The sequence below is a fragment of the Cinclus cinclus genome, chromosome 14, assembly GCF_963662255.1.
Source record: "Cinclus cinclus chromosome 14, bCinCin1.1, whole genome shotgun sequence".
NCBI lineage: Eukaryota > Metazoa > Chordata > Aves > Passeriformes > Cinclidae > Cinclus > Cinclus cinclus.
The window spans coordinates 13,215,601-13,241,627 of NC_085059.1; the positions used below are offsets into that span (position 1 = coordinate 13,215,601).

Here is a 26,027-nt window from a genome sequence, read left to right on the forward strand (position 1 = left end):
ACTGGCACAGAACTCATTCTAGAAACTGACCTACTTTCTTAGCCTATCTCCCCCTTCCTTTTCTTGGGAGAATTCTTGGGCCTGGCTATGGGACAGTAACTCAGGGCAGCACCAGAAACAAAAGGAGATGCTCTGGTTTTAGTGCAATCCATTCAGATGATGGGTGATAACATCCCTGTTTTTCCATGCTCTCCTTGGCTGGATAGATTGGCTTGTCCCTATTTTCTTTCAGTACTTGCAATCCCCTCCTTTCTTGTGTCATCCTGTGTCCCTTTGCAGAAAATGCCGCCATGTCAAACAGTAAGAGAAGATGGTTACCTGCCACTTCTTTTACTCAGTGCTAGGTTCACTCTTGATTACTTTTAAGTTTCACACAAAACTAAAAACCCTAAAACCATGGTAGCAGGAAGAGGATTAGCATTGGGTCATAATATACTATTTGGGGCTCTCAGACCTTTCGAGGGTGAAGGAGAGTCATCCACAGAGTCCTCCACATCTACATCAAGAGTAGATTATTTCACACAGGATAAATACATGTGAACTACTAGCAGATAAAATTAGGGGCTATTACACACCCATCTTTTTCTTTTCCCAAATTCTTGTCACTGGCCTAAGAACGGTCATTGTCATTTCCTTTTCTTCCTGCTTTTTTTCTGGGCTGCACAGTAAGAGCACTGAATATATATAACCTGTAAGGCACTTGCAGTATGAAGTTAACCTTTTAAAGATTTAGTATTTTGATTATTTACCATTCCACCTGTTCCTCTCAGATTACCAAGACAGCCAAGGAACAGGAGTGACCAGGCAGTCAAATTGTAGAACCATGAAAAGGTCACATTAGAAACTGTATAATGCACTTAGTGCATATTATTCTGCTGTCTCTTAAAGACTTTATGGGGGATTAAAAACTTCCCTCTTGTGACAGATCATAGTGAGAACTGAAAATGTCACAACATAAATTGATTTTATGTTAATGATTGTAGCAAGAATGAGAAATTATTTGAATACTACTTTTTACACAAAACCTTCTGCTGCAACATTGCAGTGTTGTGCTGCTCTAGGTTTTAGTATTCACTGCATGTTCAGGCTTGGGCTGGGGACTGAGCACTCCCCATGCAGGAGCTGCACTCATCTCACCTTGTGCTTGGCTCACCTGTAGTTACAGAGCAAACAAAGAGCCTGAATGTGTAAGTTGAAGGAAGCCAAACCAATAGCTTCATTGCTGTAAGCCTAACTAGCACCAGCACAACTGCTTCTAACTGGGCTTGGAGGTGAAAACCAAGCAAATCAAAACCAGTTTCTCTAGATGTTGGGCTCCCTGGGAGCTTGTTGATGTCCATCCAGTCTTGCAGTTGGAGAAAAAGCAATTCTGAATTTAGCTTGGACTGTGCTTTAGAATAGAATGTAGATGTATGCAGTTTGGGTTCAGGCCTGCATTATTTGCGTACTTTTATTATCAACTTTGCTTATTCAGTACTCTGTTCACCTTTGGGAGAAGGAGGGACTGGCACCCTCCTTATGTGTTTCTGGGGATCAGAATAAAATGTGCACAGTGATGTGGATGATCTGATACTGTCCCAGGAGAACTCGGGGAGTTTCAAGTGAACAAGTCAGGCAGATACTGCAGTGATAGTGCTGTGTTTTCATCTGTCTCTAGAAGGGATTAACTTCAGCAGAATAAACACAAAGCCACTTTTACAAGTAGCCTTATGATATCTGTGTGATACCCAGTGCTGTCAACAGTTTTGTAAAACAGGTTGGATGAGAGTAGTTCACAGCAAGTGGTTGCTGTCCTAAAGCTGCTAGTGATCTGAATTTTACCCTTTTTTGTTGTTCTTAGATGGGTATTGAAACATCTTTTGTAGAAAAGGCTCAGCAGTGTTTTGGATGTTGCACACATACCTAGATAATAAGGAAAAGATTAGTATCACTTAACCTAATTCTAACAGGACATCAAGATACTTTTCCCTAAAGCACTTTCTAACCACTTATTCTATTAACTTTCTGTGAATTCCTTGAGAATATAGTACTGGGTTTATCTGCACATGGAATCATTCTTGAAGGAAGCAGATGTGTTGTCTCCTGTCCATAAATAACTTCATACATAAATAAGCTTTACTGACACACTGCAAGTATTCTGAGAACATTTAGTAAAACACCCCACAGATTTGCAGAAGAGATTTTTAAAAGCCTAGTAATAAATGACATACTTAAGGAACTGACATATATCTGCTACAAGAAAAATAAATGGCAACCGCTAACAGTGAATAGAAGTTCTCTCCAAGATTTGCCACCTGTATGAAAAACAGTATAAAAAGGGACAAGGTAGACAGTCAGATTTCAGAAGTACCTATTTAAGGGTGAAAGAAAGAAAAAAATTACCAGAGTTACAACTTTGGAAATGGAAAAAGGTAGTTTCATAATATAATCAAATCACAAACCTCATTTCTGATTTAATTTTTTTCCTCACTGTTAGCTACTGGAACTTTGGGAGTCTAAATTAAAGGGGAAATGGCAGACTTCAGTTGATTCTCTCAAGAACTATTGGCATCCTTAAAGATGTAACTGATTCTTTTAGTTGGAAAATTGTGGGAAATGCAGGCACTGAGAGCTCTCAGTGCCTTGTACGTAGAGGCTGAGAGATAGAGATGGATTCAATTGAACCAAGAGACCTAAGACCTTGGAGAAAGCTTGGAGAATTAGAACATTAAAGTGAAACAGACATAAAACAAGAATATAAGTTTGCAATTTAAGTAGAAATATGTTTTAAGCAAACAAAAATATGTATTATGTAAGCAAAGCAGTATGTTTAGACAGTAAAATATTTTAAAGTTTAGCAATAGAATCTGTTGTAAAGTTAGTTAGAACCTTAAGATGCATCAATGTAAGTTTGTGAAGTGTTATATGATTAGATGAACAATGACTCATTGTGTCAAATCCACAAAAAGCAAAGCAATTAATGACTGGTGTAGAAGGAAGCTAGCAAGCTTTGTAGAAGTATGTGATAGGTTAAAAAAGGCATTGTAACTAATAATTTGGTGGCTTCTGATATTATGGCATTGGATGTAACACCTTTAATATTTCACCCTTCTATGAGACTGACACTATGAGGCAATAAACCATCTTTTAAAACATCTCTCAGTTGTCCTTTCTCTCATAATACTATTCTTAAAGATGTAACTGATTATTTTAGTTGGAAAATCATGAGAAAATTAGAAGATTTGAGACAATGAATGGCATGGCAATGAAACAGGAGCAGAAGGAAAGTCTGTGTCTCCTCATCCCTCTTATTACATCCTCTTTCCTAAGGTGTGTTCCCATCTTCCAACGCACCTCAGTCTCTTTCTTTTTGCACTCAGTCACTCCTTGGCTGGCTTACAGGTGCTCTGTGTGTCAGCATCCTGCACTTATGGGAGCTCAGTCTGTCAGGATCCCACACTCACAGGTGCAGTGTGTCAGCATCCTGCACTTACACATGGTCTGTGTGTCAGCACCCTGCTTTTATAGGTGATCTGTGCATCAGGATCCTGCTTTTATAGGTGATCTGTGGGTCAGGATCCTGTTTTTATAGGTGATCTGTGGGTCAGCATCCTGCTTTTATAGGTGATCTGTGGGTCAGCATCCTGCTTTTATAGGTGATCTGTGCCTCAGGATCCTGCTTTTATAGGTGATCTGTGGGTCAGCATCCTGCTTTTATAGGTGATCTGTGCCTCAGGATCCTGTTTTTATAGGTGATCTGTGGGTCAGCATCCTGCTTTTATAGGTGATCTGTGGGTCAGCATCCTGCTTTTATAGGTGATCTGTGCCTCAGGATCCTGCTTTTATGGTGATCTGTGGGTCAGCATCCTGCTTTTATAGGTGATCTGTGCATCAGGATCCTGCTTTTATGGTGATCTGTGCCTCAGGATCCTGCTCTTACAGGAGCTGTGTGTCAGCATCCTGTTTTTACAGGAGCTCTGTGTGTCAGCATCCTTCACTGTCCTCTTTTCCCAGCTCTTATATCACTATCCCAGCTCTGGTGCCAGCTGATCCCCTGGCAAAAAAATGACACTCTTCTGAATGTGTTGTGTGCCACCAGAACCTTCATTTCATCACTAGCAAACTTCCTGAGCACATACTGATTGGCTCTTTCCTGCCCCACATCCATTTGTTTGATCCTAACTCTCTTCTCATGAGAACAAGGCTTTTGAAATGGATTCTTTCCAGAAAATGTCTGTCTGCTTCTCTTCTCTGTATGAGCTGTTCCTGCTCTGAAGCCCTGATCTTTCATCCTATTTATATAATCTTTATTGTACATTATCTTCATCTTAACTACATAAATAACTTGAGTAAAAGATCATATAATACATATTATTCACTTTATTATAAATATTCACTGATAAATCTGCAACAGATTACTTCCCAGTATAAGCTAATATTCTTTAAAGAATGAAGGCATGCCCATTAACTAAAACAAAAATTTACATGGCTTCAGCTTCAAACCTGGTGCAATTTTATCTGACTTTTGTCTGATTTTAATTCAAGAATTTGCTTGCATGTGCAAAGCAATTTCCATTAGTTTCTTCCCATTATCTGTACAGCCCTGTAATTGCTGCTGTCTATGAGAGAGTATGTATTAATATTTTGTTAGACAAGATTGTAACAGGTGACTTTTTACTTTGATTTTCAGAGACTCATAAATGTGATAAAGAATAACTTTTCCAAAAAGCCAGTCTCTTTAAATTTCAGGTCGGTGTAGCAAGCAAGCAGGACTCCTGATTTATAACATTCCACATAGAAAGTATTGTGATTAGACTCTTAAAGATGATGAAATATTGCCATTAATACACAAGGAAAATAACCAGAATATTTTTTTCAATGCAGAGCAAAGAGACCTGCCCACATCATGATATTTGGTGGCAGGCTTATTTGCACCTAATCACATTTGTTTCAACGAGTGGCAAATAAAAAAATTACAAACAGAACATTTTGATTTAAGCCGGTGACCTTCATTCCCAGAAAATCTCAGTATTTTCTGCTAAGAAGTTTATTCTCTGAATGGAAGAAAAAGTGGATTAATGTGCCAGCAGTCAGCAATCTCTGCATGTAGATACCTTTGGCTTGTAATTGTTATTAAACTGGTTCACTGCACCCTTCATAAGGTGTGGAGTCTCTTGATAGGGGAGTAAATAGACCTCTGTTTATTCTGAGAAACTTGTGAACTACTGTAATTCATTTCAGATTTACAGATTCACAGTCTTTAAATGGATATTGTTTTTTACAAAGAAATGAGCAGCCAATTTTTTAACAAACCAGTGCAATTTAATTCTTATAGAATTTATCTGCCTATGGATCAACAGCATAACACAATTTTAATTATACCAACCACACTTCACTGAATTCCCTCATTCTGTAGCAAAGCCTTATCAGACTAAAGGTGTGTGAGATGTGTTGAGCTCTGCTGAGCCCTAAGTCACAAGGTTTGCATTCCCATCATACCAAAAAAAATAAAAAAGAGCTGATCACTTACACTTATGTCTTGGGGGAAGTGATACTTACTATTATATAGAGAATTAATGGAAAACACAAACTACTAAGTGCCTTTGTGGTTAACAAATCAAGTGCAAAACCATCTAAAATATATGATTAGAGAAAAAGGAAGGAAGTGTTGAAGCAGATCAGCAGCACTAGGTTGAAATAATTATCGTCAGTTGTTCATTATATATTAATTCACAGCTAAGTGGATTTTACTATTTGCTTTGCAGCACAGATATAGTTCTTTGCTAGTAAGGCTTTGTATCAGTCCACTCACACATAACTGCATCGTTTTCTGAATACATAGATATGAATTAATTGCAGCTGCCTTTGTTGTATCTAAGAGGAAAGAATCTGCTGAAAGGAGATCCCATCCGATGGCAGAGACCTGCAAATGCTGTCCCTGTGTCCCCGGTAAATGCAGCAGAGCTGTCTCCTCACAGCAGTCAGAGTGGGGGGAAAGGACTCAGCATCAGTACTTCAATGGCTTCAACGCAGTTTTCCCCACTTTTAAAATAAACCCATGGAGACGAATTATCTGATTCAAGAACTATTTTCCTCTATTGCATTTAAATATATTTGAGGTGTTTTTTATAAAAGCTGTGCAACCTGTTTGCTGAACTGCCTTGCTGAGCACCTGTTGAACCTATAAATCAGCTCAAGCAGAGAAGTGGAAGTAGCAATTCCCATCTGGTTTGGGGCAGAATTGAGAAATGGGTTGAAAAGAGAGGCCTGAGGGGAAGACTTGGCAGTTCCTTGACACCAGTCCTGCAGACAGCAGGAAAGTCCCTGTAGCTGCTCCATGGAGATTTAGTTTTGTGGGAAGCAGTTTGGGCATGATTTTGGCACGTGTGACTTTAGAGAATTCTGTGGGCTCAATGCCACTGGGGACATAGGAAACAAATCTGAAGCAAAGCAGACTTTGTTATTTGGTTATTAAGAATACTATTTATTTTATTCTTTTATATAAAATCATTAACTGATGGTGGTAGTTTGTCTTGCTTTTGAAGACTAGAAATAGCTAAACAATTTAGGGGGTAAAAAGTAATTTCAAGGAGTTCTTAGGAAGATTTAGTCAGTGATTTTGATTTTAAATGCATCTGTAAGGGACTGGAGAGAAGACAATTTGAAAAAGATATCTCAGTCAATGTGCTGTCACCCACCATTCGTGCTCCTTGGCATCTCTTGTAATGTCTCCAAAGTTTGACAGCAGAAATGGTGCAGTACAGTCCTACAGTACTTTTCAAAGTACAGATGGGCCAAGCACAGATGGCTGAATTGCATCCTGTGCAGGCTCTTGCTTAAACAAATATAGAATAATTTCCCTGACACTGCTGGGGTGTTTTTCAGATTTACATTGAACTAAATCATGCCATGAATTTTTGATTTCCTCTTTATCATCATCCATCCCAATTAGTGAGTTTTCTTTCTGACACAATGCCAAATTGTTATATTCATCTTCATATCCTTTGCAAGATACATTTTATGCATCTGGAAGGGGTTATACAGTTCTCTATTTTAAGACACCTTCCTTTTAACAATTTCCTTGCTTAGCTACTGAAGTAGTCAGATATTTGGTATGCACATTTCATGTAAAAGGAATAAAAAATATGGTTTTCAAGCAAAAAGTTTACAACCTACATAAAGCAAAGGGAAGAAACAACAGCAGCACTGCTAATTAAAAATATGCCATCACAGGTCAACAGTATGTGAAGTCTTACAGTCAGTGCCTCAGACAAGAACTGTTGTGTATTTGACTGGGTTTTTTGTAGGCATCATGTTAAAGTTGAGTTTCAGAAATCTCTGAACATGACTTTGCAGGTGTTTACAGAGAGTTTCTGACAGATATGACAAGAAAACCTGAAGACACTTGTTTTGAAATTTAGTGACTGGGTAATAAAGGCTGTCATCGTTAACAAGGAGAAGTCAGTGATGGCTCTGTAGAGGTTTGATTAGAAGTGAAACAGAAACTGTAAAGGGTCTCAAAACTGAGACTTACAGCTCATGTGCTCTGTGTGGGGACTGGGAGAACAGTGGGATTTTAAAATGCAAGGAGCAGAGACAGCGTGGTTGGCATGAGGAGCTGGGCTATGTTATCTCTGTGAAACTGTCTTTGCAGAAGCATTTTGAAAGCATATGAAGAGAAGGTGGTAGGACTCAGCAAGGTCAGAGGAAAGGGCATGAGAATAGGCAGGAGGAGAACTGATAAAATCTGCTTACCTATGAGAATGGATTGGAAATGATGTTTTAAAGTATCATTTACTGACTTTGCACAACATTTAGGCAGAGATAAGCTTGAGACAGTCCCAGGAAAGGTTACAGCCCCACTAAAAGCATTCAGAAAAAGGATGGGAGAAAATCTGCAGTGAAGGGATTTGAAGGCCAGAGAGGAGCAGTGTGGAGCTCAGTTCTGCCTGTGGGGAAATATCAGCTGACCAGTTGGCATTTGTGAAGTGTATGAAATTTAGAAATTTCAATTTGATGGGAAGAAGTCAATCCATCCATCTTTCACATGTATGTCTTGAAAACTGAACTGAGTTTGAATTTGTGGACAAAAGGAAGGTGGGGACAGAGGACGTCCCCCAGATTGCTGCAGATAGCAGGAATGGGACCTGCAAGAAGACAGGCAGAAAAATGTGGGAGGCAGAAACCTGAGAGAACAAGATTCTTAAGAAAACTGCACTGAGAGTTGGAGAAATAGAGGAAGAGGACTTGGCATCAATGTTGGCTGGACACGGTCCATTTGGAATGGATGAGTCTGTCTTTACTGGTGTGCAGAATATGGATGCTGAGCTGGGAAGGAAATTCTGGTGGTGCTTTGGAGCAGGACCCAAGGCACCAGAGAGGGAGTTGAGTGAGTTCCCAGACAATGGGGAGGTCACTGGGACTTATGGTAGAACTGTAGTAAGTAAAGAAGAATGATTTCAACATTCTTAAAGGGAGAAGTCACAGCTATTCCTGTACTAGAGAGCTTTTATTCAACAGTTTTACAAATGTATTCTGATGGCAGGGACAATGCCAGAGCTGTAGCATTTGCCCAGACAACATCAGTATAACAAAAGATACTTTTTTTTTTTAATTTAGTAAAATATACCAAGCCATTTGAAAGTAAACTGATGGTGAGAGCAAGAGGAGAGAAAAGTGGATACCATTTTCATTTTCTAAACAAACAGAATAATGATCTTTAGAATTCAACACAGCAGCTGTTGAATTTTTCATTCTGAGATAGCATAAAAGATACAGACATACAACAAACACAACTCCTACAAAAGCAACTAGGTGAAAAAGGCTCAGTGAGATGTGGATAACTGAATTTCCTCTGACAGAGAAGTGATTGGCAGATCAATAGCCAAAAAATCCAGCTCTTGAGAAATATGTGAATATTCAGCTACAACTCTATTGCAGATCACAGTTCATTTCTGTGCATCCCTCCACCCCTTACAGGAGCTGAAGAATGAATTTATTAATCTTTGTTGATCTATTGACCTCTACATTTATGTCCTAGAGTACAGACTTACTTTTGAAAATCCCGACTTACTGTGCATGGCTACATATTCTATCACACTCTATATACAGTGCAACATATGGAGAGTTGATATGAATCCTTTTGCCTTTAAAAGTGCATAAGAGAGGGTACTGAAAGGGGAAAACAATCAGTTCTTGTTCAAAAGCAGGTCAGCTCAGGAACTGAGCAGCCAATTTGTAAGCTGTGAGACGCTGCCAGATGTAAGGGTTCCCTCCATGACCCTGCCAGACCTCCTCCACTCCTTGTGCCCTGATGTCGGGTCATATTCCACATCTCTCACCTAAAGGAAATCCCAAAGAAAAGTCTAGTCTTTTGTTGGGCTTTTGCTGGCTGGCTCCGAGCTTGGCACAGGCTACCCCGGCACTGAACTTCCTCCCCACTAAGCACTTGATTGCCACAAGTTGTGCTCCCTGCACACTTATAGCTGTGTCCTCATCACCCCCACCTCGGTGGTATCTTCAAGAAATCCTTTAGTCATGTTTTGTGCTGCTACCTTGTGACTGTCGGCTGTAAATACACCAGTGCCTGAGTTCCTGTCTCCTGGCTTTCCCACTCACCATTCCTCTGACACAGGAGAATATACAGACTTGTTTTCATAAAATGTGAGTGCTTGAGATTTTTTTTTTAATTACAGCTGAATTCTGTTACACATTAAAAAGGCCTTGTAGGATGAGTTAACATTTTCACTTAATAATTTTGACAGTGCAATATAGTACAATTGAATTAATCAGTTTTTCCTGAGTTTCTGTTACAGAGATTTTTGAGGGTCTCCGTTAAATCATCCTATTTGCAGACTGATTACTAGGGAGGGAATGCATCATTCTGAGTTTAAATTATCTTTCTGGGAACAGATATTAATATTTTCTTTTTTTTTTTTTTCCTGCAGAGACCTGTGGATATATTCAGCTCTGTGTTTTCAAAATGTTTTCTATTTTTGTCTGTTTAATGGAGCATGCCAAACATTCCTCAATTTTTGCACTTTAGAAATCTGTAGGAGTAATTTCTTTTCCTGCTATTTTTCAGAAAGAAGGATTAAGGATTTGCTTGACTTTTTTATTTTTTTTCAAAAAGCATAGAGTCTTTCATGCATGAGAAGTTGTTTCCTATGCTTGTCTAGCATGTTGAGCATGATATGTTACTTAAAGAAACCAACTTCTCGGCTATGCAGTGCTGAGATTTAGAAGCCTGGCAAAGGGTCAGATCTCTGAGGGACCAATCTGGTGGGACAAGCAGTGCTCAGAACTGCTTGCTTTCTAATGCAGCACAGCCATGTTTCATTTCTACTTTCTAGGAGTTAAATGGTCTTTTTACTGAGTTCCCCATGAGGATTCTGGCCATGAGATCTGGAGCACACAGGGTATTTTTCTGCCAGCTCAGCCCCAGCTCCTCGGTCCTCAGGAACAAGCAAGATGTCAAAGCTGTTCCTGTGTCTGGGACCAGATGCTCTCTGCCCAGAGTATGTACAGGTACTTTGAATCAGGAGCACGAGCACCTGACATTCGGGCTTGGACTCTTTTACAAGAGCTATTGAACTAAAATTTGGATGATTTAACGCCTGACTTGGGGACAGCAAAGTAGTTATCCTGCTGAAGGTCACATTCGATCACTCGAGTCATGATGAATATGAGAGCATAAGACAGCTCAGGGGAAATCTTCGTTGTTTTTATGAGACAGTCCAGGATCCCACCACACTTGTGGAATATATAGGTAAAGGGGTGTGCAGGGAATTGGTTCTTTTTCCCATGTCTTCTTTAGTAGAAAATAAAAAGGATCTATGTACCATATTAAGAAATCCAAGGTGTATTCAGCCTGGAGAACTGCAAACTCTGCTTTCTTTGTCACTGTGTGAAAAAGGGACAAGAAGGAAAGAGAAAAGGAAGTCTTTAATCCCTGTATGTGACAGTACTTAGACAGGTGCTTTCCAGATAAGGTATCAAACTGTCAACTACCACACCCAGTTGTGGTCTGCTCCTTAGTATGCAGTGGAACTTTGGTAGAACTTTCACATTTTCTCTGTACAGTACACTTGCTTTCTTTTCTCTCTTTCCACAATCTGTTGCTTTTTAATCAAACCAACAACAGCAAAGGTCAGGATTTATAATGCAATAACATTAGGTGGGAGTGCAAAGGGGGAGCTGGAACAGAAGCTGGAAGCCAGTCATAAGCCATGGCCAGCTCTCTTCTTTCTTCTTGCCGTGTATCACTTGTCCATGATCCTTCATGGACATTAATGTCCTCCGTGTCTACCATCTCTATACACATTGTTGGGAATATGTAATGTTGCTCTTAGTAACAATATTCCATTACTTTCTATCTCACAGTTGTCAATAAATCATCTGTTAAATGAATCAGGCCTTGTGAACTTGTACTGGCAAGATTGATTTTTGCATGATGTTTCTTTAGGAAATGAATTAAATCTTAGAAAGAAAAATGTGTGCACAGTGGCAGAGCACGCTTTCACAGAGAGAGTATGATGAATAGAAGGAAAATAGAGTACACATGCTTCAAAGAGCACATTCTTGTAATGATGCTCAGTACTAATATGATCTGAAGTAAAGATGGTAAGATCAGAAGCTTTCAAAGCAGAAAGATTACCATTTCCTTTGAAAGCATTATTTACTTCAAAATCCTGAGATACTTTTAGATATACATTGTGTTTTTCCATTGTAATTTACCTAAGTCTTTCTTTTTTTTTTTTTTTTTGGCTTTCCTCTGTATCCATCAAAATAATTGGGCTTTCAGCAGTGCTACTTACAGACAGAGGGTATGAATCCAAGGGGTGATTTTTTTTCTCTTTACTGCGTGCCTTTACAACAACTGAAGGAGGAAGATTCTCTTGCATCATTACTTGCATGGGGGCAGGTCTATGAGTCTGTGAGCAAGAATGAATATGTGTCCCGTTCACCTGTTGGTCCACATCCTTAAATCCAATCTCCTGTTGCTGTCAGAGAAGGCTTCAGGAAGAAAAAAGTTCTGGTGACTTCTCCAAGATTTTCTTAACATTAGAAGTGCTTTTTCTATGATCAGTTATAGAAAGTGTAGTGGGGAATTATTTTTGATCATTAGTACCGAGGCACACATAGGACAGCCTGTGGTTATTAACTCACAATGAAACGATGAGACTTTGTTGCCTTTATAGGATGACTGCTTTTGCTGACAGTGAAAGGGATAGTAAATGGTACACTTAAGTCCTGTCATCTGCAGATATTTTAATGTCCAGAAGTTGTGGCGAAATGGGAAAAGTACATTCCAGCTCTATAGTGAATTTAAAAAATTTAAAAATTGAAAGGTATGGAATGTGAAAGGATATCCCTGCATACTTAAGGAGCACCAAAGGAATAGTGAAATCTAAAAGGCATAAGACAACTTTTGGAGGAAGATTAAATAATATATTCTAAAATTATTTCAACATGTGACACCTGAAACTTTCAGCTACCTACATAAATTCAAAACCTTGGAAAATCAGATGCAAGCCCACAGCCTAATTTGAATAGTATGGTCTTCATGTACTGAAAGCTGGGATTTGAACTGGACGGTCTGATAAATAAAAAATCTAGGCAAAATACTGTTTTCACTAAAGGATGAATTCCTGTAGGTAGCTCTGTGCAGCGTTAGAGAAACCAGCACAGCCTTGGAGTTCCCAGTTTCAGAGTTGCCACTGATATCAGAGCTGCTGATACTTGCACAGTGTACAGCCTTATCCTGTATTCCAAATCCTCAGTCCTTCATGATGCCTGGCTGGACTCTTTACAAAATTTTCTAATTGCAAACACTGAGAACATTGATCCACAGCCACTCTGATTAAATAATTATTCTGAAGAGCACTTCTGTTTCCTGGCAGAGGATGGAGCTGGAAGAACCAACACAGATCTCCATCTATAGCCGTGCTGCTGCCCCCTCCCAGAACATTTCTCTTTCCTCACCCATTCTTTCAGCAGGTACAAGCCAGGAATTCAATTTTCTTCAGAATGGCCAAATTTTAAATTAAATTCAGATTATTTTTACTTTTGTTTAAGCCATCAGCAAGTCAGCATCTAGGCCTGGGAAAGGGGAGGAGGGGCAGTCTCCTTTCTATGCAGCCTTTTCTCCTATTCTTTCTTTTGCTCACAGACTTGCCTGTGCTTTGGGGAGATGATAATAATTGCATCTACAAAAGCTTACAACTGTCCTACAATGCCCTACTATCCTGTCAGCCTGGCCACTTTCAAAGCTTTCTCAGCCACAGTTCCAGGTTTTTTTACAATCAAATTCCTTCCACGCAAGTTGTTTTTATCTTTGGAATTGTACAGCTTATGGTTTTCATAATGCCACAGGAGGGTTTTGATCTCACTTGCTGCTTTTCTGTTATTTTGGACATTAGATATTTTACTAGTGCAGATATTTTTAAAAATAGGGATATTTTCAATAAACCATATCCTCAAATACACAAAACTCAATCCTGCCTCTAAAAAACTTTAAAAATACACAAATGCACATCAAGAGCTGAGAAAAGAATTGACATTTCTTTAAATGATTCTTCAAAACATGCATTGGTAGGAGAACTTTGCAACTACACTCCATACTTTTTTGAAGTTATTGATTCCCACAGCTTCTAAGCACCAGGTGCTCATTAATAAGCCCATATCATATTTTTCTTTACTCTGTCGAATGAAGTTTTGTAGCTACATGAGGTAATACATGTTACTGTAGGCAAATAACAGACAGTGAGTATTTTGAGCTGTTTTTATCTACAGCCTTCTCTGACATTCAGCTCATCTTAGCAATCCTCTTTTTAATCCTGGAGAAGTTTGTCTTGTGCTTTAGCAGCACTCCAACTCTTTGGTCCTGAAACATAGGCCAGAACAGTGTCAGTGACCACCTCAGCCAAAAGCACCCAAGTTTGTTAAAAATTGAGCCACTCAACCACTTTGCCAGGGTAGATTCAGGCAAGTTCTCAAGCACAGGTTCTGTAAGGGAGGAGGTACTTATTCATGTCACCACCAGCTGGGTTCTTGTCCTCTGGGGAGTTTCCACAGTCCCTTTGCTCACACCGCACGACAGAGTTGTCTGCCCAGAAGCCAAACCCCTGCTTGTGATGCACTTTCTTGTGTATCTAATGAGGAGTGCATTCTAATGAACCATCCCAGACAAGTGTGTTTGCTCACATACCGACTGCTCTTTGCTCCTGTTAACGGCACTGCTCTGGTGTACAAATGGCTCCAATAAAATCCTAGTCGGATCATAAATCCGTGCAAATTTGGTTCTCAATCTTCAGGACTATTGTATTTCCTTAGGGTGGTCTCTGCTGCGCTTGGCTGTTCCCCGAACGCTGGGTCGCAGCGCTGCACGTCCCTGTGCTGCATTCGTGTATTTCTGCCTTTGCAAGGTGCAGTAGTGCAGAGATAGTTCTGATTTCCTGTCAGGGGATCTTTGCAGTCCACAGGGGAGCTATCTTATCACATTTGCACTTTCTTATTGAATTTCAATCAGGTTTCCCAACAATTTACTGGAGGAATTCCTGTGAGATACCTTCAAATGCTCCTAGCCACATGCAGTCCAACAATTCCTTATTTTCTCTTGTAGGGTTGTCTGTGTTTTCTCTTTTAAGAATAATTCACCACATGACAACATTTTATATTAATGAAGCCCTGGTGGTATCAGATGTGACGACATTCTGTGGGGAACAGAGAAAATAAGCGCAGGGATATACTTAGTATAAAGTAAAAATCAGATTATGTGCAAAAAAGTTAATGAGGGGGAAAACCAGCTTCTTCTGGCATATGCTGACTCATGAGTACCTCTCTCTCCATCTTGCTCAAGCACAGGCAAATTGGATTTATCTGTCGCTTTTCAAGGGTCCCTCAGGGAGAGAATAAAGATGGTGAGCTCCAGTAAAAATTAAGTGAATCTACTCAGTTGTTTCCCCCTTTTTTCTGTTTGATAGAGCACCGGTTCCTGGAAGAAGGAGTCTTTCCCATCACTTCCTGGGTCCCTCTGCAGGCTTTAGGCTGTATCCGATATCCCGGCAGGGATTCTAGGAAGAATGTGGGGTGGGGTTTTTTCTTGTGAGAAAGCAGATCAGTCCTAGTGCTCACTGTCACTCTGAAAATGCCTTGTGCTAGATCCACTCAGGCTGCACAGTGAGAGCCCTGCTTTTGCCTTTCTGTACAATATTCTGCAGGTCGTTTCTTCAGGTAGAGCAGTGATCATTATTGTGAGGATGGAGAGCCCAAACATTACTTCCAAAACAAGCATATCCAGCTCACACTGGCATTTGGATCTTGCTGCCCATAAAATAATATTTTTTCACATTAAAGAATACATAAAAACCCCAGTGGCCAACTGGGAGCTCCTTAATTTTAGATTTGAATGAACTTAAAGAGATGGAGTAGTGTCAGAAGAACAGAATTGTGTAAAAGTAGTTTTATCCCATGAATCACCTTCATGTGTTTTAAAAGAACGGCATCAAATAATAATGAATATCTCTTTTTACTATGACACTTTACAAAAATTATCTACTGCCACTGTTTTGTTTTTTTTCAAATTCAGTTTAGATCTGTGATTGCATAAGGAACTGTAAAGATTAGAGGTCTCTTACAGCTCATTTTATATATAGTAATATTTTCAACTTCTTTTTGAGTAGTGGTGCATGTGCTTATGCTTCAACATAGACATTCTGTGAAATCACTCTGTGTTTTCACTTTTTTTCTCCTATATATCGTATTTTCATTTTTATTCTTGGCTGTTGCTTTCCTGCTCCAATTGGACATAAATAGATCTGCCCATTTCTTCTCAAATACTGTCAAATTATTTATTTTACTTCCTGAATTTTCCTCTTTCCAGCCCAAGGCCATTTTCTTTATGAAAAGTAGCAACTGCCCTTAACATCACCAGCTCAAAGTTATTTCAGACTTCTGTAACTCAGAACATTTTTACTGAAGATCAGAATCTCATAGTTCTCTTTGTTCAGCTAGTGGAGCAAAACAACCTCCTGGATGTAAAGTTCAGCAGGTTGTCTCTAACATTTTCATCTGTGGCTTTGGAAGGTCTGTGGGAAACAATTCCATTTAAAGCCCAAATATACACACTATGGTAGCCTATACTCTGTCTAAAACAACCGTCCCGCAGTTCCTTCATTTTAACCACAGTGAGTTTTGTTTCTACTCTTAATTATTCTCCCAGCTTTGCTTATTTGTTATCCCCAGTGCCTTAGAGTGGAATATGTGCTGAGCTGTCGGCAGCAAAGTCAAGTATCTGTGCAAGCCTCCCTTGGGCCGTGAGCTGTGTGTTTACTTTAAACACTGCTTTAAACTCAGAGCAGTGGTCAGTTTTTCTAAGAACTCTGCCCTCCTGCAGTGCTGGATGGGCCAGTGCTGGACGGGCCATGGCTAAAGCCAACTGGAGTCTCTTCTCTGAGATCTGTGGAGGACATCTGTTCAGAGTAGAGTGTAAAAAAACAAAAAGAGAGGGAGAGAGAGAGGGAAGAAGGAAGGCAAGAAGGGACATGATGACTATAAAAGCCTTTTTTTAATCGGAGCACTGCATGAACTGTGGGAAAAGTCCACTCACACATTTTTATTTTCTCTGCTTTAACTCTATTCCACTTTTTGGGTGTTATGACATAATGAATGAGGGCATTAGAGTGAGCTGGCAAACTAATTTTGGGAGGCTAAGAACCATGCAGGAGATAACATTTTAATTAGTACCTGACACGGCCAGAATGTCACAAAGGACATTACTCCCACAAACTTCCTGCTTGTCTCTGACAGTCCCCCCACCATCATTATAGTTTGGATGTGTTTAAAATAAAACTCCGGGCTTCTTAATCACCTGGCAAACTTTCCAGGGTTTCCACAATTAATGTGAGCACAAAAAGAGGTAGCAGTAAGTACTAGGAAAGCAGATGTACATTTTGCCTCCAGCTCTAGCAAGGGAGCTTTGTAGCCCTCAATCTTCATTCACACAGTTCTAGCTGAGCTTTGTGTTTTAAAAGTGCCATTTTAAAGAAGCTTCAGATCAAAGCCTATTTCTTCTTCCCAATAACTCAGCTGCTCCTGTAATCATCTCAGTCTGAACTGCAGGATCTTGGCGTCTGCTGCTGTATATATAAGACAAGGCAAAACAAGTGACAGAAGGATCAGAGGTGGTTGTCAGCATAGGTGTCAACCCTGTGGAAGAATAGCCAGCGAGTGCCAAAAATGCAGTGAGACAAATATATTCACATAGAGGTTTTTCATGAAGTGTTGGTGACTACAGGAGCGATTTTACATGTGAGCTGTTCATTGATTGGAACAGTAAAGCACGTTTGGAATGCACTACCTTTCTTTATAGTAACAGCAAACAATCCATTCCTTTCTACTTCATAAAATTATTGGCATAATACTTCATTTTTTATTGTTATAAGAAGTTGCCTGAGGCCTCGATGAAAAGAGCAAATTAGGGCATTACTCCTTCCAGCCACAAACAGTGAAATACTTGTGAAGGAGATTATCACCAGAGTTGCATCACTGAAATATCACATGTAGAACACTTTGGGAGTCATCTACAAGTCACACAGACGTGTGTGTGTTTATATGATCTGTGTGGAGTTGGATTGGAAGTGGAAGGTTAGCACAGTCCTGAATTTATCTTGATGCTTAATTTCAAACCAGCTCCTGCAGCAGCAGTGTTTAGAGCACAATTCTGCATTTCTGGGAGCAGACCCACCCCTGTAGCCCGAAAGATGCTACAATTTTTTAACTGCCTGTTTTAATAATCCACACATGTGAACACAATTATGGCAAGGTGAAATAGGATGGTGACTCACCTACAAGAAAATGTAATGATGTTTGTTGGAGAAAGCGTGGTTAAAATTGCTGCTCTTTCTTTTTACAAAGCATGCAAAATACAAAGATAATATAAAAATTAGTACTTGGAGCAAAAGATCTCCTGTCAACCTCCCTCCTGAGGTACATTTCTATCAAACCTTTTTAAGAAGTGTTGCCCCATTATCTTTAAATATGTTTTACCATATAATTTTGTTGAGTTAATCTTCAAAAATACAAAAATGAGAGCTTTTCCTCTTCTGAATTGCTGAAATAATGCCTGTCCTACTTCTAACTGGAGGAATATATCACTATTGGGCAATGTCATTTAGGTTTGTGCTATATCCCTATCTGACAGTGAAATTAAATATTATACTGCTAATTTTCACCACCAATGTATATAGATTAGTATCTGTAGAGCTGCAGAAGTCCATAACAAAAGCAGGCCCATAAAAGCTTGAGCCTTTACAGCATGCTAATGGCCTTCCATTAGGTCAGATTAATGCTTTCTGCTTGGTGAAAATAAGTATTTAGCAACAGTGCTTTCAGTTTGTGAGGAATAAATAACTGCTGGACCAAGTGCTTCACCCTGCGGAATAAATCTGCACTTTAGGTGCTTGTTAATAAATCACTTCTGCAGGATGATTTGTCACATGAGCAGATGCAGATCTGAGGATGTTGTTGGGCTCTCAGGTCTCACATCCTCCTCCTGCATTCTCATTGCTGAGACTCAGAGAAGGGACAGATTCTGCCCCTGCTCAAGGTCCCACTGCCACCTGAGGTGCCTGGACTGTGCTCTGGGGTCAGGTTGGTGAGCTGGGTGTTACCCAGCCTGACTCTCCATCCCTGGCTGGAGCAGCAGCCATCCCAACCTGCTGGTCCTGGGGAAGCCATGGGCTGTGAGCAGATCATCAAAGCCATCAGCGGGGAAGGATTCAGGAATTAATGTTACAGGAGGATATGATATAGGAGGATATGATATCAGATGGCTGCTAAAGCAGAACCTTTGTTGACATCAATAAAATAGCAAGGGTAAAGAACTGTGGGTTATTTTCTCTTTAAAAGGTGTAGGAAATGAATTGAGGCCAGGGTCTCTTTTCTCCAACAAGATACACAGCACTGAAGATGCCCATTTACATGTGTTTGCACTTGGGTCTGTTTCACAGCACCAGAGCATTAAATGGTTGTTGACACTTGACTGGACAGGTTTCAGTTGCAAGAGAGGGGCTGTGGAGAGATTCCTCCCTTGGTGATTCTCTTCAGTCTGGGTTTTTAAATCAGTGCTTCAAGCCATGTCAATATCCATATTGTTTGCAACCCCAGTGTTCTCTCCTTATAAATCTTCAAATAGCAAGAGACCCATTATCACATCCATTCCTCCTTCAGCCCTGTTCTTCTCATCTGAGAAATGTGACTTGATACTTATATTAATAGTGAAGAGGTACATTTGCACTGTATTCTTCATGAAGAGGGTTCTTAAAAATGCTTTATAACTCTTACTAATATAAATTTATATATAAGGATCTCAGATGAGGGGCTCCTCAGACCTGTGCTTTTTAATTGTTTGATATATATCTAATGGGCCCTACCACTAGAAATAAAACATTAAGTGCTCTGGTTCCTGGATGCCAGAGCACTGATTTGTTTGTATGAAACTCCTGCCCTATGAATATCAATCCACTTTGAAGTGTCCCAAATGTGCCCCAAACCAAACAAATTCAGAATGATTATATGCCTCTGATAGTGTTCAAATGAAATAAATAAAAATGAAATGCAGTTCCATTGGGCAGAAAGGCAGGATATTTTTAACCAGGCATGGTAGCATTAAAATAAAATTTAATACAAGAAATGTAAAATAAAAGGATACTTCCTCTATTTTAATGCGCAGGAGAAAGCAAGATTGCGGGCATTAAGTACTTGAATAGAAATTTAACTGAACTTTGCATTAAATATTTGAAGTCTTGTCCAGAAATTTATTATTCACTCCATATTAGTAGCAAAGTTGGCTCCTGTTTGACTCATGAAACAGCTTTTATTCTAGTGAAGAAAGACTGCAGTCCTAAGAGAACCTCAACATCATACTACTGTGGAATCATCCTTAAGCAGCATGCTTAAGGAATATCTCCGTTATTTACAGAAAAACTGTGCAGAATGCAGAAAACTCCAGATCTGGGCTTACTGTCAGTCATGCCCAGATCAAATTCCAAAGGAAATCTGCAGGGTTTTTGGTCAGTGAAAACAAAAGCAATAAATTCACCCAGGGTTCACTCTCAAACACTGCCGTCAAAAAAAAAGCTGTTTCTTGACATGGCTGAAGTTACAGACATGGAAAAACTGTAAAGGCTTCACTACAAATGGCATTTTACAGATCCTGACATGTTTGATTGGCTCAATTATACAGAGGGCTTGTTTCAAGTCTGTTTTACCATTAATTACTTCTGTTTACCATTAATTAATTACTTCTGTGCCACCTATGCTGTGCATTCAATCTTGGTTTGTATTGCAGCTTAAAAGCATGGATTCCAATTACCCCAGTCAATGCAGTTTACACCAAATGACCACTTTGTGAGATTTATTTTAGAGACTTTATTTGGCCCTGGGGAGTGCATCCTGCAGGGTGCTGAGGCTGGGAGAGGAGGTGAGTGTGCTCTTTGTTCCTGCCCTCCATACAGGGTGAGTTTGGGAGCAATTCCAGTGTCCCTCAAAGCATTTGGCTTGCTTTGGGCTGCTGTGGTGTCTGGAGTTGCCTTTGTATTTGGAAATACAAATCTGAATCAGGAAAATGGTTCTAGAAGGTGTTCTCTTGATTTTTTTTTTCTTTTTCCTGGGCCTTGACTGTCTGTGAAGTTCAGTGTACCTGTCCAGAAGACACCGTGAGGGGTCAGGAAGGCACAGGAATGTTTGTAGTCCAGAGTTCCAGCCCTGGCCTCCTAAAGGTGACCTGTGCCACAATAATTATTTAATAAGTATCAGGTTTGCACAATAGAACTATATTGCTCACTTCTTGGACAAACGAAGCCTCTTTTTTTTCACCCAACTTGGAAAGATAATTTACCATGAGTAAAAAGTGACATTAATTCACGTGAAAAAATAAAGTGGCAAGCTTTTTCAGCAAGGTAGACCACTTTACAATTAGTATTGCATTTTTTTTCAATTTATTTTACATTGATGGGATTTTTTTTTTTTAAGACCTGATTTTCCTTACCTGGACTCAGCTTTAGAGGCATAGTGATCTTCATATTTTTATCTTGCATGGGAAAATTTATCAAACTCTTTCAGTGTTACAGAAAAAAAAATAGGAAAATCTTTCATTTTCTCGCCCCTCAAATTTAGAAAAGGCTATAATTTCTATTTTTAACTTCAAAGTTATTCCTGTCCCAAACTGAAGTGTGAGAACAAACAAATCCTCAGAACAGCTGTGACATATCAGCAAGTTCCTTGTCACTGGAGTTGTGAGTTAAACCTGAGAGAGCTGTGGGACTCAAGTCTTCAATAAGGTATAAGGAGGGATACTATAATGTGCAGTGAGATGGAGAAGACTTATTGTGACTGTGAAGGATGTCTGCCTCTATGACATAAAATCTTGCTCTCTATTTCAAGAAATGTCATTTAAAATGCAGAATGGATGCACAGCAGGAATAATAAAATTATCTGAACATGTGAATTTTAAGCACTAAACATGATACAGAAATAAGAAATTTTTTTTTTGAGAGAAACTTATGGCTAATGCAGATTTCTTTCATAAAAATATTTGCTTCTGAAGGACATTAATCTCAGAAATTTCTGGAAAAATTAGATACTTCTCAGTAAAATTTATAAGAAAATAAATGTTTTACCTAGATAACAAAATGGAATTAACAACCTTCAGAGGTGGTAGAGTTTCACTTCTAATTCACTAGAACTAGAGCAACATAGCAAATTTTTTTTGTACATAAATAAGTATATATATTTTCTATTATGGCGATAATAGCCTTATACTAAGCCAAATGTGCTTATAAATTATCCCTAGCATCTTTTTCAAGTAGCATGTCTAGGCAAGGATGCCCCTCCTCCCCATCTGTTTGACTGATATTTTTCTCTGAAATCCTAAAACGTGAAAACATTTAAATTAAATAGTCACATAGCTCTGATTGCCAACCTGCGAGGAGCTCTGCGTGGCACTTCTTCCATCACCAATTGTATCAGCTTCCAAGGAAGTACTTGAGTACAACTTATAATTCATGATTACTTACAATTTCTTTTTATCTTGCATCCTTTTCCCTGACCTTCTCTTTTTCCTTCAGAGCTCTTAATGAGGAGAACTTTACAACCATAAACACAATTTTTCTAATGGACTCTCTGGGGAGAGGTTTTCCCCTGGTGCTCCTGACTCAGTCTGGTGTTTTGTTCTTTCCTAGCTTGCACAGACAAAGAGCTGAGGAATCTGGCTTCGAGGCTAAAAGACTGGTTCGGTGCCCTTCACGAGGATGCGAATCGTGTCATCAAACCCACGAGCTCGGAGACAGCACAAGGCAGTAAGAAACCCCTTTCCTATTGACCATGGGGTGTTGTAGGAGCTCCCCAGCCTGAGAGAACTGAGCTGAGCACGGCTGCTGGTGCTGCAACACCCTGTCAGAAGGTGCCAGTGAATAAATGCTGTTTTCTGAAGGAGCTGCAGTCCTTCTATCCTCTCTCTGGCCCAAACTGCTCTAAAAACTGGCAGTAAGAGACAGAGAGACTTCCACAAGTTAATCAGGCAAATAACTGTCTGAAGGCCGTGGAGATCACCTCTGTATGGATAACTGAAACTGCTCAGGGACTTTTCTCAAGGTCTGGGGTTAATTAATAAGGTGTGGTTTGTGTCTGTATGGTTAAATTCCATCACCCTCCAATTCAACGTGCCTGCATCCAAATAATTTCTTGGGGTTGGACTCTGGTCTCTGCTTAACCACCGGTTTTATGGCCAAGCATTTTCTGACATAATGTCAGTGGCATAAGATGAAAATGTGGCCTAAAAGCATAGGGAACGTTATGCCAATGTTGGAAAAAACTCACTTAGATTTACTTTAAAATTTCCTGCTAACACTTTATGTAAAAGAAAGAATAATTAAAACATCCACATCTGAGCCAAGGAGCTAGAAGAGTTAAATGGTCGAGAAAGCTGTAACCCATTGTGTCCAAGGTATTTAATAACACTATCTTTGCCTCCTTTGATGCTTTTTTTTTTAAAGAAAAGAAGAAAATGAACAGTCTAGAGGACATTTACTCTCTGTGGGTTAAGCCAACATGACTGATTTTGATGTCACTTAGCCACCAGGGAGGGGAAAGGTTCAGGTAACAGCATTAAAAGAGGTCATGCTCATAAGAGAGCAGATACAAATTCACTTTCTGTAAGGACTCATTAATTCTTTTTAACAGCATGTCCCAAAACATGTGGGCCCTTGGGCTGAAAAATAGGGTGCACAAGTTTTATCTAGGTGTGTGCCTCACTATCACTTCACTGATTCTCTGGGATGAGCTGTCTAAAGCCGGGGTCCAAACCCAGAATTTGAAGGCTCCAGTCAGCTGCCACGTTTATGGCTCTGGTCACCCTGTAGAGTCCCACCACAGAGGCTACAGGGGCACTAAAGCAGACCCAGAACATCAGGATGGGCATTTTCTATTAGTCCAGGTCTTCACAGCCACCCTCCTTTCTCTTGCATCTAAGCTGGGGTAACAACAGGTTGTCTCTTCCTAAACAGACAATATACCACAGGCTGCATTGCTCAAAACTATAGTCAAACCCAGTAATTTCATCACGAATCTTACAACTCTGTGGTGAAACAAGTCGTGTTCTGTGTAAATGATCTTTTTTCATGTGTCCCTTATTTTGTACAGTATTTACAACAAAGTTAGTATCTTTAAAACCATATGTTCTACTTATTTCTGAAACCGTGCTCCAAAAAAAGATATTCTCAAGCAGAGGATCTGAACCACAGTGTAAAAAGCAACTGGATGTACAGCTGATCATGGCTTCCAGATGTGAATTCATTTCAAATCCCTTGACAGAAAGCCTTAGAGGCTTTAAACTTTGAAGTCCCTTAGGCCCAGAATCACAGGAAATCTCATTTTATCAGATTGTCAAAAGGTTGTTTTCATGCAGATGATTCGTGACATCCTCATGATGACCTTGCCAGAGGCCAAAGACCAAATACAATCCTAAAGGTGTTGAGGGGGTTTTTGGGGGGTTTGGTTTTGTTTGGTTTTTTTGGTTTTTGGGGTTTTGGGGGTTTTTTTTGGCTTAAGCATTTCCCATGAGAAATACATTCCTGGTAATTCTGCACTGTTTGCTCTGATTCACAGAGGAGCTGTTATCTTTTTTTAGTTTAGTTTGATTCCTGGCAGCTTTTATTTGAAAGGCTGCCTGATGATCTTCACTATTTGATCTCAACAATGTTTATTTTTAGACTCGTGACTTAGCTTGGCACATTTTCTTCTTTTCTTCTGTATCAGTTTAAAAAAAAAAAAGACGTTTTATTTTATTTTTTAATATTATGAGTTTAGATGCCTAAACCATTTTTGAATGTCACAAAACTTGGGGTTGTTTTTCTTTTTGAGTTTTTGCAACATTATTCATTAATGTGCCAAATTCTGCAGCTCACATTCTCTCTGGTGGCGCTGAAAAAACTCACAGGGTGAGGACAGCACTATTTGGCTCTCTCCAACTTCAAACATTTGCAAAAATGAAAGACACCTTAAACAGGCTTCAGAATTCAAAGCAAAGCTCACATACCCAATCTGTAGAAAAGAATGTATGTGAATCCTGGCAAACAGGGCACGCACAGCTCTGGAAATACACTCTGATGTACACACTGCCCTTTTTATGGCTCTGCATGTGTTGCCCTCCTCACCACACACATCACTTCATTAAACTGGACTGGTTTGGTTGTGCCTGCAGAGTTTGAAAAGGCATGAACATCCTCAAAGTATTCCATTTTGGATGTGCCCCCTTGGCAGTAAAAGGAACTGATGGTGGGATGCCATGACTGTGATGCCTCGGACACACACTGGCTGTCTGGAGAAGGTCTTCCAGCAGAGATTTCTCTATGCTACATTAATTTTTCAGGATGTTAGTGTGAGTGTAAATAAGCATTTTGAGTGTATTATGTTCACCCCCAGGTGAAGAAAAAGTAAGCTCCTTTTTGGTTTTTATTGTTTTTTTTTTTTGTAACTCTCTTGAAAGGAAAAGGATGAGGGAGATTATTGTATTTAGATTTCAAACCTTCCTTCCCTGAGCTCTCTGCTCCCAGCAAAGCACTGTGGGCCAGGTACTTTGTTTCTGAAGGCTTTGTGCAATTAAAATCTCCTCAATAAATGATGTAAGAAACTCAGGGACATGCTTGGACGTAGGGAAATAATAAAACTCATTATGTAGCAAGATCAGATTCAAATTGCTCCTGAGCCTGTTGATAATTCGTAACATCCCTGTATTGTATCCAGAGAGTCTCTCTGGTTGGAGTGGGTGTTGTTTTCCTTTTACTAGAGATCTATGCAATATGAAGAATTTTTTTCTGGGGAATATTTCTTCTCCTTCTTCTTTTTTTTTTTTTTTTAAGCAATGGGGGAAATTAGGTTAATTATACCCCTGTTAATTTAATTGTAGTATACTTTAATAAAATGAAAATGGCTTGTATAAGTCAACTCTTGAAGGGAGAAAATAATTCTTTCATGCCAGAAGGTGTGTTTATTTTTAACACAGATTTTCACCTAAAGACTTTTTAAAATTTAATTCCATTTTAATTCAGAGGAGGTGGAGTGTTTTGTGCGTTAAAGGGATGAGAGACTTTTGCATGTAGGTCACCAGTTTGATTTCCTTCCATTTCTGTAGTGAATGAAAGTTGTCAGGATGCTGAACAGCTGTCAGTTGGAAAGAGGAACAAGATGGTCTCAGTCCAGGTCCTTGTGAGCAGGTGTCCAAATGAGAGCAGCCACCACTTCAGCTGACATTAATTGGCATCTGTGTTGGCAGCCTCTGCCAAGGAGCCAAGAGGGATGTGGAACCCACACCATTCTCCTGCTTCTCACCAAAGGCACTGCAGCAGTGCACTGATGAACAGAAAGATGCAGAGAAGTTCTCACTGAGATTGCTTATTCTGAGTCTGTTGTGCTGGAAATCCAGCCTCTTAATCAAGCACTGAATTCTTTACAGAACTATAGTATATGGTGTATTTCATCCAGAAAAATGC

General features: G+C 39.6%; 1 protein-coding gene across 1 annotated transcript in view; it reads left to right on the plus strand.

Moving 5' to 3' along the window:
* The window catches only part of SPOCK1 (SPARC (osteonectin), cwcv and kazal like domains proteoglycan 1), a 272,294-nt gene that overhangs the window by 235,904 nt on the left and 10,363 nt on the right, over positions 1-26,027 (plus strand). Inside the window, exon 8 of the mRNA XM_062501909.1 lies at positions 22,221-22,337. Coding sequence (XP_062357893.1) covers positions 22,221-22,337 — 117 coding nt within the window. The remainder of the gene's footprint in view (positions 1-22,220; positions 22,338-26,027) is intronic.